The sequence below is a fragment of the Eretmochelys imbricata genome, chromosome 2 (genome assembly GCF_965152235.1).
Source record: "Eretmochelys imbricata isolate rEreImb1 chromosome 2, rEreImb1.hap1, whole genome shotgun sequence".
Classification (NCBI taxonomy): Eukaryota; Metazoa; Chordata; order Testudines; family Cheloniidae; genus Eretmochelys; species Eretmochelys imbricata.
In genome coordinates, this window is record NC_135573.1 from 259831535 (window position 1) to 259847462 (window position 15928).

The 15928-nt window shown below is 41.5% G+C and overlaps 1 protein-coding gene across 1 annotated transcript in view; it reads left to right on the forward strand.

Moving 5' to 3' along the window:
- Nucleotides 1–15928, forward strand: part of ADCYAP1R1 (ADCYAP receptor type I) — a 122310-nt gene that overhangs the window by 53696 nt on the left and 52686 nt on the right. Inside the window, exons 4-8 of the mRNA XM_077809523.1 lie at nucleotides 8262–8297; nucleotides 8995–9036; nucleotides 9979–10082; nucleotides 10657–10754; nucleotides 11835–11967. Of these exons, the coding sequence (XP_077665649.1) occupies nucleotides 8262–8297; nucleotides 8995–9036; nucleotides 9979–10082; nucleotides 10657–10754; nucleotides 11835–11967 (413 nt within the window). The remainder of the gene's footprint in view (nucleotides 1–8261; nucleotides 8298–8994; nucleotides 9037–9978; nucleotides 10083–10656; nucleotides 10755–11834; nucleotides 11968–15928) is intronic.

The following is a 15928-nucleotide window of genomic DNA, read 5'->3' on the forward strand; positions in this document are numbered from 1 at the left end:
CAAGGTGCTTTGGAACAACATGAGCTCTGACTGCCTCTGTTCCCTCCAGCCGTACCTGCTGCACCACTGAACAAAGGGTTAAATAGAAGTTATCCCCAGATAAACATGAACAAAAGATACACCCAATCCCAAGGCCAGCCGACATAGAGAGCAGGGGGGAGAAAGTCAATTTGTAGAAGACAATTTAAAAGAATGTACTGAGGCTTAAATATGTATTGTATCCTATTTTTTGGCCTGTTCAACCTGAGATGCACTTAGAAGTTACTTGAGCATTATGATTCACATACATCAAGGGGGTAGCGAGGAGGTAGTTGTGATTGTCTAGCTTCAATATATCAATGGCATTTCTTGTTTGTTAAAACTCTATTACATTAATGACCAACAGAGAGGAAGGATGTTCTTGTGGTTAATACAGGAGACTGAGATTCAGGAGATCTGGGTCCAATTCCCATCTCTGCTGTACACTCCATGTGACCTTGAGCAAGTCATTTCATCTATATGGTTTGGTTCTCCCGTCTATAAAATGATGATAAACAATACTTCCTTTGTCTGTCTTGTTGATTTAGATTGTAAGTCTCTGTCCCCAAGTATTCTCTCTTACCATGTGTTTGTAGAGCTTCTAGCACAGTGGGACCCTGGAGTTTGCTTAGGGTTTCCAGGTGGTACTGTGATACTAGTAATTATAAATAGCTATAGAGCTGATGAACAATTTTCTGTAATTTTGAAAAAGTGGCACTTCGTAAGTATCAGAGATGGCCATAGATTGTTAGGCCGAAACGCTGTCCATGTGCAGAGAACACGCCTTCCAGGCTGACCAATATTGTCTCAGTGGTTCCTTGTACTCTCCCGTTGGTCTGCCGGTATCCACCTGTTGTCATTTGTCTTATGCTTAGTTTGTAAACTCCATGGGACAGTGACTGTCTCTTTTTGTTCTGTTTGTACAGTGCCTAGCACAATGGTCCATGACTAGGGCTCCTGGGATTGACAGTAATACAAATAATAAATAATAGTAATAATAACAGAAGGGACAACCTGATCATCTCATCTGAGCTGCTGCACATCATAGGCCACTAAACCCAACCCAATAATCCCTTCATGGGTTAGACTAAAATATCACTGCCCTCTAGAGACTATAAACTATTGTGTCAAACACTGGACAAAACGGTCTCTCAAACAATATATTAGACAAGTAACACTCTGCTGAACATATGATTAGATGGAGATTATTAGACCTGCTATAGAGTTTATTGACATGTGTAAGCAATTACTGATTGAAAAATAAATGTTCAAATACATTATTTGATGGATACTATTCATCAAGTCTTGTGCTGTTACTTACAACACATATAGCACAGACTTCAATGTGAACCATGACTGTAAGACTTTAATTGAAAAGGAGGACTTGTAGCACCTTAGAGACTAACCAATTTATTTGAGCATAAGCTTCCATGAGCTACAGCTCACTTCATTGGATGCATACAGTGGATCCGATGAAGTGAGCTGTAGCTCATGAAAGCTTATGCTCAAATAAATTTGTTAGTCTCTAAGGTGCCACAAGTCCTCCTTTTCTTTTTGCGGATACAGACTAACATGGCTGCAACTCTGAAACCAGACTTCAATTGAAATCCGTAACGAAGAGGAAGTGCTATTTATTCACTGATTTTGTTTTTGAAAATGTGTTTTCTCTGTAGCGCCTTTGATGAATCTAGCCCATTTTAATCATCTCAATGTGTTTCCTTTGATTTATTTGAAAAGCCTAGTGCACCAGAGCCCTCAGTGTCCATGTGCTGAGAATAATATAACAGAAAGACTCGGGTGGGAGCCAGGAGGGCGAAATGTTCTACAGCAAGGCAGCACATCAGCTGCAGAATGGTCATTATCTGGGTCTTCAATGCAGTTCTTCTTCTTTTTTAGCCTGTGAGTTTCAAAGCCAAGCTGTGCCTCATTGGAACATGGTGTGGATGCTTCGGGACTAATTATGCCCGACCTTACATCATTAAACCCCAGTGTCAGTCCATTGATCTCCAGGGAGTTCCAAAGGCCTACAGCTGAAACCAAGTGGGGTTAATCAAGCTCCCTGTGAATGCTCACTGGGACATGGAGTACTGCACCCATTCTTTGTAAGATCTGCAGCCAGGAAGAGGAGGAGAAAGCCAAAGAATGTTGTGGTTGTAACTCTGGGTTTCTTGTTGAAAAGGAAACTCTGTTCTTGTTTTAACAGGACTTCGAGAATTTGAGTCAGATTGAAGGTGCATGCTGATACTGTGTTGGGAGTCCATATGAGTACATACCATTGAGAGCATACATAGTAAGGGCTTGTCTACATTGCCCGCTGGATCGACAGGCAGTGATCAATCCAGTGGGGGTCAATTTATCGCATCTAGTCTAGAAGCGATAAATCGACTGCCGAGCACTCTCCCGTCGACTCCGGTACTCCACTAGGGCGAGAGGCTCAGGTGGAGTCCACGGGAGAGCGTCAGCCATCAACTTACTGCAGTGAAGACACCATGGTAAGTAGATTTAAAGATGTCGACTTCAGCTACATTAGTCACGTACCTGAAGTTGCATATCTTAGATCGATTCCTGCCCTCCCCCCCACAGTGTAAGACCAGACCTAAGAGCAAAATTCTGCCCTATTTGAAAGCTCAGAGGATTGGACAGCGTCCAGTCAGCAATCTCAGGTTTCCTATCCAAATTCAGATTTACACCCTAACCCTGCTTAACTTTAAGAATGGGAGTAACCCAGCTGAACTCGGTGAATAATATGAATAAAGGTAGGGCTTGTCTTCATGTATAGCAACACTGTAGCGTTTTAGTGAAGCTGCTTCTATGCGAGAACTTCTGTGGGTGTAGTTAATCCACCTCCATATTCTAGGTTTGGATACATGCAACTTGGGTGCTGTAAACTTCAATGAGAATGGCACCCAGAGATGGGAAAGCCAGACTGTAGCCCGTAGCTTCCCTGCAATTATATTTACAACATGTTTTTTATCCTCACGCTCATGTGATTGGCTTTGACTTCTAGTTGTAATGCAGAGCATAATGTAGAATGTAAATCTAATTGACTTTCCAGTGGCTTAACGTATTAGTGAAAATTAGGTTGATGGATAAAGTCTAAAAGCTCCAGATAGTAAAAGGTTCTCCTGGAACTTTCTCTAATGCATTAGCAAATTCTGGGCTGCAGAAAAATATGTTAATAAAATGGAAATGTGCTATTAGGACAGTCAGAAATTTAACATTGTAGAAAATATCAATCCATTAACTTTGTCCAGCACTGGTAAAAATGCAGCAGTAATTTGGCTAGATGGGGATTTTTTTTCAACATAAAAAGGCTATTCATTACACAAAGCTACGCTAGTGTAATGTTGTGGCTGTGATTGCAAATGTTATGAAATGCAAAATGAACCAAAAGCCTATGTTCCGTCATCCCCATATCTGAGTGCCTTCTGAGTAGTCAGAAATAAACACAAATAGTAAGAATCTATCTCTTTTTCTTCCTTGTCAGCTTCTAGGAGAAATAGTTTGAGAGAGAGAGAGCATGTTCCCAATAGTTAATGCTATGAGAAAAATAGTATTAGAAAGGCTTGAAAACCTGCTGCTTTAAGATTTAAGACAATCTTTATTAGGGATTAAGATGAGACCTTCATGTGGACCAGGTTATCCCACATCTGCCTACTGTGGAGATTCTTGCCCCTTCCTCTGAAGCAGAGAGACCGGATACTGGGCCAGATGCACCATGAATCTAATCTTGTCTGGCAATTCCTGTGCAAGTTTTGCCATTGATTTCAGTGAGAGTAGGTTTGGGGTCTGACTGAGGGACCTCAATCAGAGAACCCCGAGCTTTGCATTGGATTCTGCTCCCAGTAAAGTCAGTGGCAAAACTCCCATTGATGCCAATGGGAGATGGATTGTGCCCTTGACCCTTTTAGATAGATCTAGTATTTGTGCTGTGAGAGCTGGTCATATACCATTTGACAAGTACAGCATTCAGTGAATATTGATGACACAAAATGTTGGTCAACCAGTCCCACTATTTGCAGACCTAACCGGTGTTTCAAAATATGCAACAAATATGACCAGCAAAGAAGTGGCAGTTGATGGATTTCTGCAAAGAACCCTGTCACCGTATTGGCATTCTGTTCACGAGGTTCAAGATTAGTCCTTGAAAATGACTAGTGAGTTGAGGACACACATTAGATGTTGAATACATGTATCCAAGCAACCTCAGCAGCCCAGTTTGCCTGCCAGGGATTTGAATAGAAGGATGATGATGATGACGATGCAAGAGGCTTGGATGTTTAGGCTTGCTGATTTGTTTTCCTGGCCCCCTCACTCACCCTATAATCCCTGTAATCCTCCCACTGAAGTCTTTGATTTCCCATTTAGTTGCTCCAAAGTGCCATTTCAGTTTATTTTAAGAGCAAAAACATGTGAAATAAAAATTAAAAAACGTAAAACACAAGTTCCTCTTATGTGGTGCTGGCAAGGGTCCATTCATTATTTTTGTCCTGTACCGCTGTTCCCTTTTCAGCAGGAGCTAGACAGATCTCTCAGCATTTTACACCATCTATTTTTATAAAAGACCTCCATAAAAGGTAGATGTGTGGCTATTCCAGTCCCTAGTTAATAGCTGTGGGTCACGTTCGGAGTTAGTGTAGGACAATCTGAGGGTATTGGGACACTCCATGTTCTAAAGGACTTAAGGTCATCTAAACAGTCAGCCTGCAAAAGGCAGATAAAACATTGTCCACATCTTTTCACTGTGTATTTTTTCAGCAGAGCATTGACAGAACTAGTCTGAAATCGTGAAGATCACAGTTAGTTTTCCACCATGACTCTTCTTCTCTGGTGCAACACTGCCACCTTGTGGCTATACATGGCTCATCTTTTATCTGACTGGTATGCTCAGTTCTCTGACACAGAGCCTCGTGCAAAACCCACAGAAGTCACTTGAGGGACTCTGACTTCAGTAGGCTTTGGGTCAGGCCTTTAGCTTCACTAAGGCAGCAAATAGGATTGATGGGAGGTAGGCAGAGGGCAATTCCAACTTGATGGCAGAAAATCAACGAGCTTTCAGATCTACCCAAGCACTCCTCAGATTTCCTCTGATCTGTCTATCTTGTCTGCATTGCATCATCATGCATTCCAGGCATCAAAATTGTTGCAGTATCTTGGATCTTTTTTTCAGGATCGTGTCATGTCGTAAAGGAAGCTGTGCAGCTGGGAAACTTTTCTAACCAGGCATATACCCCCCCTACACACTCACACCACACCCAACACCTTGAATTCTATTAAGCAGTAGTTGAAATCCCAAGTCCTTGGCTCAGCAGGATAGCAGGTTGATCTGCCTGGCAGAATATGAACTAACCTCACAGGATTTTCAGGCTGCTGGAAAGTATGCCAGATCCGCTGGCATAATTCACTGTAGCTCTAGTGACTACAATGGAGTGACATTAATTTACATAAACTGACTGTCTGGCCCAATGTGCACTCCAGAGCAGATGTGTCCAGTACTGTGCAAGGATTAATAATTCCAGCTTCCAAGGAGTGTGGGTGTGTTTTAGACCAGCCCCAATTGGCCTTACGGCCCCAATTGGCCATCCACACTTCTCTGCTGGCTGCAGATGTCGAGACAAATTACAACTAAGGAGACTGAGTGGGGGAGTAAAAGTTAAATAAAGATCCTGCCCTTCCAGCCTTACTCCAAAGGCTGAAGGGTGTGAATAATGGTTTATTGTCTGGTATCTTGGAGTGGGGTTTGCCACCCTGCAAACAACAGCAGAACCCTTCTGTGTATATATTAAATTAGAGAATTTTAGATCCAGAGATAGGGTCCCCTGCAGCTTACCCCAAATACCCACAACTACTTGTGCTTTACTGTACCCAATACCTTAAAAAAATCTGAGTCTCATTTCCCACTAAAGCATAAGGAGACATAGCTTAAAATGCTGTCTTTGCATCCCATGCAATCTTAATCCAGGTCCTCAGTGCTATATGAGGTGTACATGAAGGCAGAATTTGATCCTCAATTTGTTTTTTAACATGGGAGGTAGCTTCATTTTAAATACAAGAAAAATGAGGCCCAGACTGGTTAAGTGACTTGCCCAAGGTTACATAGTATCTCAGTGGAGGAGACCTGAATAAAACTTAGACCTGCTCATCATGATATAGGGAATCACTGACCTTCTTAAACAAGACACTGCTTATTAAGAAAACCAACTGCAGATAAACAACCAACCAGGTTTCCACACAATTTGAGTACCTGCTTTGTGTCTCTAGTTTTCTAGGAGCTGCACCCTGCCTGGAACACTATACAGCACACAGAGATACCTAGTGATTGAATAATATACAGGAAGTAAACATATCAGGTACTGGGCACTGCAATTTAAGAAAGATATAGACAAATCAGAGGGTCCAGAGGAGCGCAACAAAACTGATAAAAGGTTTAGAAAATCTGACCTATGAGGAAAGGTTTAAAAGAAAGTGGCCATGTTTAATCTTGAGAAAAGACGAGTGGGTGGGGGGCTGATAAGAGGCTTCAAATATGTTAAAGGCTCTTATGAAGAAATTGGTAAGGTTAATGTGACCAGATACTCAACACAATTAATTGTAACGACAAATGGGAAGGAACACAAGCCAAAACAGGGAAAGAACAGGTCAAAGAATATTTAGGTAAATTAGATGTATTCAAGTCAGCAGGACCTGATAAAATTCATCTTAGCAGACTCAAAGAACTAGCTGAAGCAATCTTGGGCTCATTAGCAATTATCTTTGAGAACTCATGAACAATGGGTGAGGTCTCAGAGGACTGGCAAAGAGCAAACATAGTACCTACCTTTAAAAAGAGGAACAAAGAGGAGCCGGGGAATTATGGACCAGTTAGGCTAACACTGTTACCTAGAAAGATACTGAAATAAATTATTGAACAATCAGTTATAGGATAATAGAGTTATAAGGAATAGCCAACATAGGTTTGTCAAGAACAAATCATGCCAAACTAATCTAATTTTCTTCTTTGTCAGGGTTACTGGCCTAGTGGATGGGGGGAATTGATAGACATGGTATATCTTGATTTTTGTAAGGTTTTTGGAACAGTCCCCCAACACATTTGCATAAGCAAATTAGGAAAATGTGGTCTAGATGAAATTATTACAAGGTGCAAGCACAACTGGTTGAAAGATTATTCAAAGAGTAGTTATCAATGGTTTGCAGTCAAACTGGGTAGGCGTATCTGGATCGGATCAGTCCTGGGATCAGTGCTAGTCAATATTTTCACTAATGACTTGGATAACAGAATGTAGAGTATGCTTATAAATTTTACAGGTGACACCAATGTGGAAGGGATTGCAGGCACTTTGGAGGACAGGATTAGAATTCAAAACGACTTTGAATTGGTCTGAAACCAATAAGATGAAATTCAAAAAAGACAAGTGAAAAGTACTTCACGTAGGAAGGAAAAACCAAGTACACAAATACCGAATGGGGCATAACTGGATCACAAAGTGAATATGAGCCAACAATGCGCTGCTATTGTAAAATGGCTAATATTCTGGGGTGTACTAACAGTAATATCCTATGTAAGACATGGGAGATAATTGCTCTGATCTCCTGGATGCTGGTGAGGCCTCAGCTGAAGTACTGTGTCCAGTTCTGGGTGTCACACTTTAGGAAAGATGTGGCCAAATTGGCAAGAGGCCAGAGGAGAGCAACAAAAATGATAGAAGGTTTAGAAAACCTGACCTATGAGGGAAGGTTAAAAAAATTGGATCTGTTTAGTCTTGAGAAAAGAAGACTGAGGGGGCACTTGATAACAGTCTTCAAATATATTAAGGGCTGTTACAAAAAGGACAGTGATCAATTGTTCTCCTGTTCACCGAGGACAAGAAGCAATGACCTTCATCTGCAACAAGGGAGATTTAGATTAGTTATTAGGAAAAACTTGCTAACTATAGGGAGGTGTGAATTCCCTATCATTTGAGGCTTTTAAGAACAGGTTAGACCTGTCAGAGATAATGTGGGTATATGTGGTCCTCCCTCAGCACAAGGTCCCTTCCAGCTCTACATTTCTATGATTCTGTATCCTTACATTCTTGTTTTCCTGTCAGACATACATTCATAGATTCCGAGGCCAGAAGGGATCGCTGTGATCACAGAACTTTCCCAGACATTGCAATCACATTTTGTTATTATGGAAAACAAACCAGTAAAAAAAAAAAAAAAGAAAAAATCATCTGTGCTAACCAGATGTCATTTCTTTCCAGGTTGGGAAGTGGATAACATGGGGCAAACTCATCCAGGTAGGAGGCAGTTCTGTTGGCTTCCAAGCTTTTATACATCTTCTCCCAGAGCTCATCTCTCTAAATTGCTCTGGGTTATGATGTGCCTCAGACTAAAAATTTAGACAGACACCCGTTATTTTTGTACTTCGTAAATATTGGTAATACAATAGCACTCATGAGGGGAAATAAAAATTTGATGTCTTTTAAAATTAGTTTAATCTAAATGCTAAAATGTCTTACTCAAAATCATATGGTTATTGCATAATACAGGGCAGAACTAAGGTTGTTTAGGTGCCTTAATTGTGCATTTCCATTCATTAACATGTTTGGATTTTCTTTATATTTTATCATAACTCTTATTGTCTTGGATTTATACCGCTTGATTTTGGGATACATTACAGGGATGTCGTGGGTATTTTATCCTAAATTACTGATCTGCAATCTCAACGTTAACTCCATCTTATTGTAGATTTTTAAATGTGTGTGTGTGTGTGTGTGTGTAAACTTTAGCATAAGTATGTTCATCATTCAAACTAGAGGGTGAACCCATATTTGCAATTTCACCTTTCCCAAAGGCAAAACAAAACAGGCCACTTATTTAGGACCTGATCCAAATACCCTGGAAATCAGAAAGGAGACTTTCCTGGACATTGGATCAAACCCATATTGTAGAAGCTGTAAACAAAATGTCCTCACTATATTTCTGGTTTTGTAGGTGATTTTGACCTATTGGATAGCACAGGCCAAACTCCCTTAGGTAAGGAAAAGAAACAAGGATGTTTTATTTATTTTTACGCTGTTCTAAAGGAATAACCCAGCTTTCTCTCCTGCCAGCTGGAAGTTATTTTTCAGATGAATTCTAATTATAGTGCCATGCTTAGTTGTGTGTTACTTTTAGCAGCATTATGAAGATCCATCAATTGAATGTTACAGTCTAACAAGGATATAATTATAAATTATATTTACTACTGTAACAATAATTACTGAATGGTGTAGAAGAAACCCAACAGTGTGATTTAGTAGCTATTTCTGCAGAGACCTGGGAGCTGGTGTGCAACAATAACGTACTGAAATTCAGCAGATAATGGAATGCTCACAGAAGAATGCACTGGTTCAATAGGTGCGTTCTGTTCCATGTATGGATGAATGACATGACTACATGTCAGTGGCACTGACCTTATTTTTTCTGTGCTGCCTAACAAAATTGCTCTAAAAATGAAAAATACCGAGCGGCAGAAAATCCTCATGCAAAAGCTGAAATTGGAATCAATTCTGGTTAAGGTTCAGTCCAAATAGAAGAAACTGGAATGGCTCAATAAATAGAAAGCATTCTACAGTTCTGGCTTGCAGGGCATTCAGAAAAGAATTCAGTGCACCCACGTGCACTGGTCTAATTTTTCAGTGTAGTCACAAGAGCTACTACTGTGAAACAGCCGTGTGCTGGTAGAGTGTTCTGGGTAATCGGAGATGTGAACAAGCATGTTAACCATCCTTCTTGGCTTCAAAATCCTCCTCTTAAACATTTCCATAACTGCAGTCTTTGGACTGAAGCTAAGGTTTAAGTTACGTTGTTGTCAGGCCAGGAAATGTGTGGTAATGCTCCAGTCAGTAAAGGAAGATGTGTCCTGCTGTTTGGTTTGGCAACGGCATTTCCCTTGTGACCTATTTTACATGATGCTTGTGTCCATTCCAGATGTAGGGGACATCAGCAGAAACTGCACAGAGGATGGCTGGTCTGAACCTTTCCCTCATTATTATGATGCCTGTGGGTTTGATGAAAATGAAACAGAGTCTGAAAATCAGGTAGGAACCCTTTAAAATGAGGAGCAAGTGAAGAACAGTGCACACATGTTAATTGTTTGATTCAGGGCTGATCCATACAACATTCTCTGTTATTCATATCCATAAATATGAGTTCTAAAGAGGCAGGGCTTTGCTTGTAGTCTAGCATTACACTGCATATTTCCATAATATTAATACATACCGCTTATGCAGCATGTGGCTCTTATAAACATTAGTTAATTAATCCTTACAGTTGACTACGGCATATAGTCTGCCCTAAAGTAAGCTGCTATGCCTTTAAACAACGTAGGAAGTAGTGATTGCAATCGTAAAAATCTAGTTTTTGCCCCACACATTATCAGTCACCTCAGTAAGGCATTAAGCCACAGACAGACCCAAACCTATGGGTCATTATATTATGGCACGGGAAAAGTACATGAAGACATCATGTATGAGCCCAGCCCTGTTCATGTTTCTCATCCAAGCAGTCCCATTAAGAGCTGAGGTGAGTGGAATTACTCCCCTGAGTGAGGTGAGCAAGATCTGGCCCTACGTGACAGTACTGTTGGTGACCATGTCCTGTTTGTTTCTCAAGGATTACTACTACCTCTCTGTGAAGGCTCTGTACACAGTGGGATACAGCACTTCCCTTGTATCCCTCACCACAGCAATGGTTATCCTGTGTCGTTTCAGGTGAGTCACCAGGAATGAGTTGTCACTCATCTCTGTAGGGGGGCGAAAGATCAGGGTCCAGGGAACCAAAAAAAAAATCAAGTCCTTGACCTCAGGAGTTACAAAAATAAGATGCCAGCAGTCCCTTAAAAATCAGATCTTTCCAATGGGTGTTGTCATTGATTCTTGGTTTTCTTCATTTTTCAGTGCACATGAGATTGGAATTTCCAAAGCACTCAGGATTGGCCTAACTCTGGTCTGTTTTAGGTACTTATCTGGCACCTGTTTCCATAGCATCTGAACACTTTGTGATCTTTTAACATATTTATCCTCTCAATATCCCTGGGAAATAGGACAGTGCTATCATACCCATTTTACAAATGGGAAAATGAGACACAGAAAAACTTAATGACTTACCTTAGGTCACCATCGTTCCTCTCTCAAATCACTGATTAATGAAATCTTGAAGTCAATGGTAAAATGGCCTACCTCTGTTCCTAGGTAAATGGGTAAATGGGACTATTACCATCAACTTCAATGAGAACAGTTAGGTTGAGCACTTTTGAAGGTGCTGCCCATGAAGTCTTCATGGAAAGTTCTGTAGGAACCAACTCTCATACCTGTGTACGCGCTGTCCAGGAAAATTAGGCACAGACATTATCAAGGTTCTCATGAGTATCATCTCTTACACCAGGAAAGCAAAATTCCCCGCTGTCTAAAAACCTAAACCTACAATGCAAAGATTAAAAACTGAATCCAAAATTTTGACTAAAATTCAATAAGAGATGCCAGCATTAGAGCAAATGCATTTAAAAATCTTCCATAGACCTAAAATATTTTTTGTCACACAATGCACAGTTAGCCAGTAGAATTCATTGTCACATGATATCATCAAGGCCACGAAGTCAGTAAGATATAAAAAAATGCCGAGGTCTCCCAGCCCCATGGAAAGCACAGAATACTGTTTCCTGAGTTGCTGGATTGGCTGGGATCACATGTGCTCAAACTCCAGGTGTTCAGACATGAAACAACCAGTCTGGATGTTGTATTCTTAAGAGAGAAATCAATCATCCACCCTCATTTCCTCTCTCCTTTTTCTAGGAAGCTTCACTGCACTCGGAACTTTATTCACATGAACCTCTTTGTTTCATTTATTCTACGAGCAATATCAGTCTTCATCAAAGACGGGATTTTGTATGCAGAACAGGACAGCAACCATTGTTTTATATCTACTGTAAGTAGAACCAAGGCCGAAGTCCGTTGTTTTTCTCTAAGGAGATAATGATTGTTAACTATCTGTATTAATAGTTGGGGATTGGTCCTGCTCTGAGCAGGGGGTTGGACTAGGTGACCTCCTCAGGTCTTTTCCAACCCTGATCTTCTGTGATTCTATTGCGGTTGTTCCTGGATGTGCCACTTGAGGTCTGTCCTTCATCGCCCTTGACTCATACAAATGCATAGTAACAGAGAATCCAAACCTGGATCACGATCAGCTTCCAGTGTAAACAGATGAGACTTATACAGCACCTAGCACAATAATGTCTTGGTCTATGACTGGGGCTCCTAGGCGCTCCAAATAGTAGTACAAGTAATTTTAATAACAGTAAACAGTGAGCGAAAGAGATGTCCTATGAAAACAGAGTGATGACGGTTTGCAAACATCCTGTTACTTCCATGATGTGAGACCTTTTTGGTTGCTTTTGCTTATTAACGTTATTGTTATTCACACACCCATATTGTGAGTTTGGGTCCTGGGATAGGAGTGTGGTAAGGAGGTGTCAAGGTTCCTCCCCCACTCTGAACTCTAGGGTACAGATGTGGGGACCTGCATGAAAAACCTCCTAAGCTTATCTTTACCAGCTTAGGTCAAAACTTCCCCAAGGTACAAAATATTCCACCCGTTGTCCTTGGACTGGCCGCTACCACCACCAAACTAATACTGGTTACTGGGGAAGAGCTGTTTGGACGCGTCCTTCCCCCCAAAATACTTCCCAAAACCTTGCACCCCACTTCCTGGACAAGGTTTGGTAAAAAGCCTCACCAATTTGCCTAGGTGACTACAGACCCAGACCCTTGGATCTTAAGAACAATGAACAATCCTCCCAACACTTGCACCCCCCCTTTCCTGGGAAATGTTGGATAAAAAGCCTCACCAATTTGCATAGGTGACCACAGACCCAAATCCTTGGATCTGAGAACAATGAAAAAGCATTCAGTTTTCTTACAAGAAGACTTTTAATAAAAATAGAAGTAAATAGAAATAAAGAAATCCCCCCTGTAAAATCAGGATGGTAGATATCTTGCAGGGTAATTAGATTCAAAAACATAGAGAACCCCTCTAGGCAAAACCTTAAGTTACAAAAAAGATACACAGACAGAAATAGTTATTCTATTCAGCACAGTTCTTTTCTCAGCCATTTAAAGAAATCATAATCTAACACGTACCTAGCTAGATTACTTACTAAAAGTTCTAAGACTCCATTCCTGGTCTATCCCCGGTAAAGACCAGCATATAGACAGGCACAGACCCTTTGTTCCTCTCCCTCCTCCCAGCTTTTGAAAGTATCTTGTCTCCTCATTGGTCATTTTGGTCAGGTGCCAGCGAGGTTACCTTTAGCTTCTTAACCCTTTACAGGTGAGAGGAGCTTTCCCCTGGCCAGGAGGGATTTCAAAGGGGTTTACCCTTCCCTTTATTTTTATGACAGGAGGGAAGGCAGAAAGTGAACAGCTGAAAGGAAAGACAAAGGGAAGAGAATGAGTTCAAGGCAGTCTGAGGGGAGGCAGGAATAAAAGAAAGAGGGAAGCCTGGATTAAGGCTGAAGTGAACTATGAGGGAGGGAGTTGGCGCAAACAGCCAATCATCACAAGGGAGATGGCTATTAGCCAGGATGGGCAGGGACAGTGTCCCGAGCCTCTGTTTGCCAGAAGCTGGGAATGAGTGACAGGGGATGGATCACTTGAAGATTACCTGTTCTGTTCATTCCTTCCAGGGCACCTGGCACTGGCCACTGTCAGAAGACAGGATACTAGGCTGGATGGACCCTTGGTCTGACCCAGTAGGGCCATTCTTATGTCCAGAAAGCATAGTCTGATGCCATCAGTAGAGTCGAGAATTCACTGCTGTAGCTCAAGCCTGGCTCCATCCAGGCAGTTTCTCCATTTCCCAAGCCTGCATGGCTAGAAGAGGATGGGGCGGAGGGCCACAAGAGACCAAGTGTCCCCAGATGAGGGATGGGGGTCTTTTTTGAACACATCTGGGTTTGGGGAAGAAAGAAGATTGTTCTAACAGAGATTTAAAAATATCCTAGATCTTCAAACCAGGGCCATAATCAGGACACGGCGAGCGGGGCAGCAGCCCAGGGCGCAAAGCCACAGGGGTGGAAACAGATTGGGATGGGGGAACGGTAGGGGATGCAAATATGCTTGCTTGCCCTGGGTGCTAAAATGCCTAGTTACAGCTCTGCTTCACACCTCATGGTCTCTAGAATACCTCAGTAAAGTTCAATTAGTGACGGTAGCTTGTTTACCTCAGTGCAGCAACATAGGTTCATGCCTGCAGTGCCCTGCTGTAGGGGTCACTGAATGGTAGCAGGTGAACACCTTAGTCGGTACCTTGACATTTGGATACTTGGCTAAACTTCCTGGCTCTACTGACAGTGCTGGGGGCTTTCTTGTGAGATTTCAAGTACTTCTGGCTTCCAGCTGGGCAAATGGTCCTTGGCGAGCAGCCTCTTTTGCTGCACTCTAAGACTAAAAAGAGCATAGGTGTGTAACAATAACATACATATATATTTTAAAAAATATATCTCAACTTTTTTGACCCTCAGGAAAAGTTCAGTTTGTTGGGCTCAATTTTATGGGTAACTTTTGATTTGGTTCTTACTTTATCCAAACCCACCATCATTCTGATGAACATCTAGAGGAGCTGCTAAACTGAGGTCTCTCTTGCCCATCCAGTTGTGATGTAAAGTCCCAGGATTCTTTTCCAAAGGAAAACACTGATACTCTACTTTCTTCGTCAGCCTTTTCTTTCTCACTTAAATAGATTCCAGTATGGCTATACTTTGAGCTGGCGGTGTAATTTCCAGCTCAGAGACATTAGATCAGATTGAATTTGACAAATGGTTTTGGTTGACATTTTTTTTTAGAGCGATTAAACATTTTGTTTTGACCATTTCATTTTGAAACGTTTTGTGTTGACTTGTTGACTCAAAGTGGCATTTCAAATTAATTTTGGGCAATTAAAAAAAAAGGCAAAAAAAATGAGGGGAAACCACCATAGATGTCCAATTAAAAATGAAATACTCGACCAAAAAATTAACAACATAGTTTTGAGGACACCGAAAACATTTTGAGTTGACTGAAATTTTTGGGGGGCATTTTCGATTTGGTGAAAACTTTGTGAAAAAACAATTTGGGTTCCAATCAAACCAGAATTTTTTGTAAAAAATTTGGTTCAGCCTTCCCAAACTGAAAATCCATTAACTCAGCCCTACCTGAGTAGTTTCAAAGTTTCCATGAACCTCAAATCACAAGTGATGAGTCCCACAGATCCTACAGTCTGGTGGCCGGATCTTTGGCTGACATAAAAGGGTGTAGCTCCATTGAAGTGAATGGAGCTATGCCAATTTACACTAGCTAAGGATGTGTCCAGGGGATGGAATGTAAATGGGAGGGAACCAGGTGTCTCCTCCTCCCCAAGCTCCAGGGATCATAGAATCATAGAATCATAGAATATCAGGGTTGGAAGGGACCCCTGAAGGTCATCTAGTCCAACCCCCTGCTCAAAGCAGGACCAATCCCCAACTAAATCATCCCAGCCAGGGCTGTGTCAAGCCTGACCTTAAAAACTTCAAAGGAAGGAGATTCCACCACCTCCCTAGGCAATGCATTCCAGTGTTTCACCACCCTCTTAGTGAAAAAGTTTTTCCTAATATCCAATCTAAACCTCCCCCACTGCAACTTGAGACCATTACTCCTCGTTCTGTCATCTGCTACCATTGAGAACAGTCTAGAGCCATCCTCTTTGGAACCCCCTTTCAGGTAGTTGAAAGCAGCTATCAAATCCCCCCTCATTCTTCTCTTCTGCAGGCTAAACAATCCCAGCTCCCTCAGCCTCTCCTCATAAGTCATGTGTTCTAGACCCCTAATCATTTTTGTTGCCCTTCGCTGGACTCTCTCCAATTTATCCACAT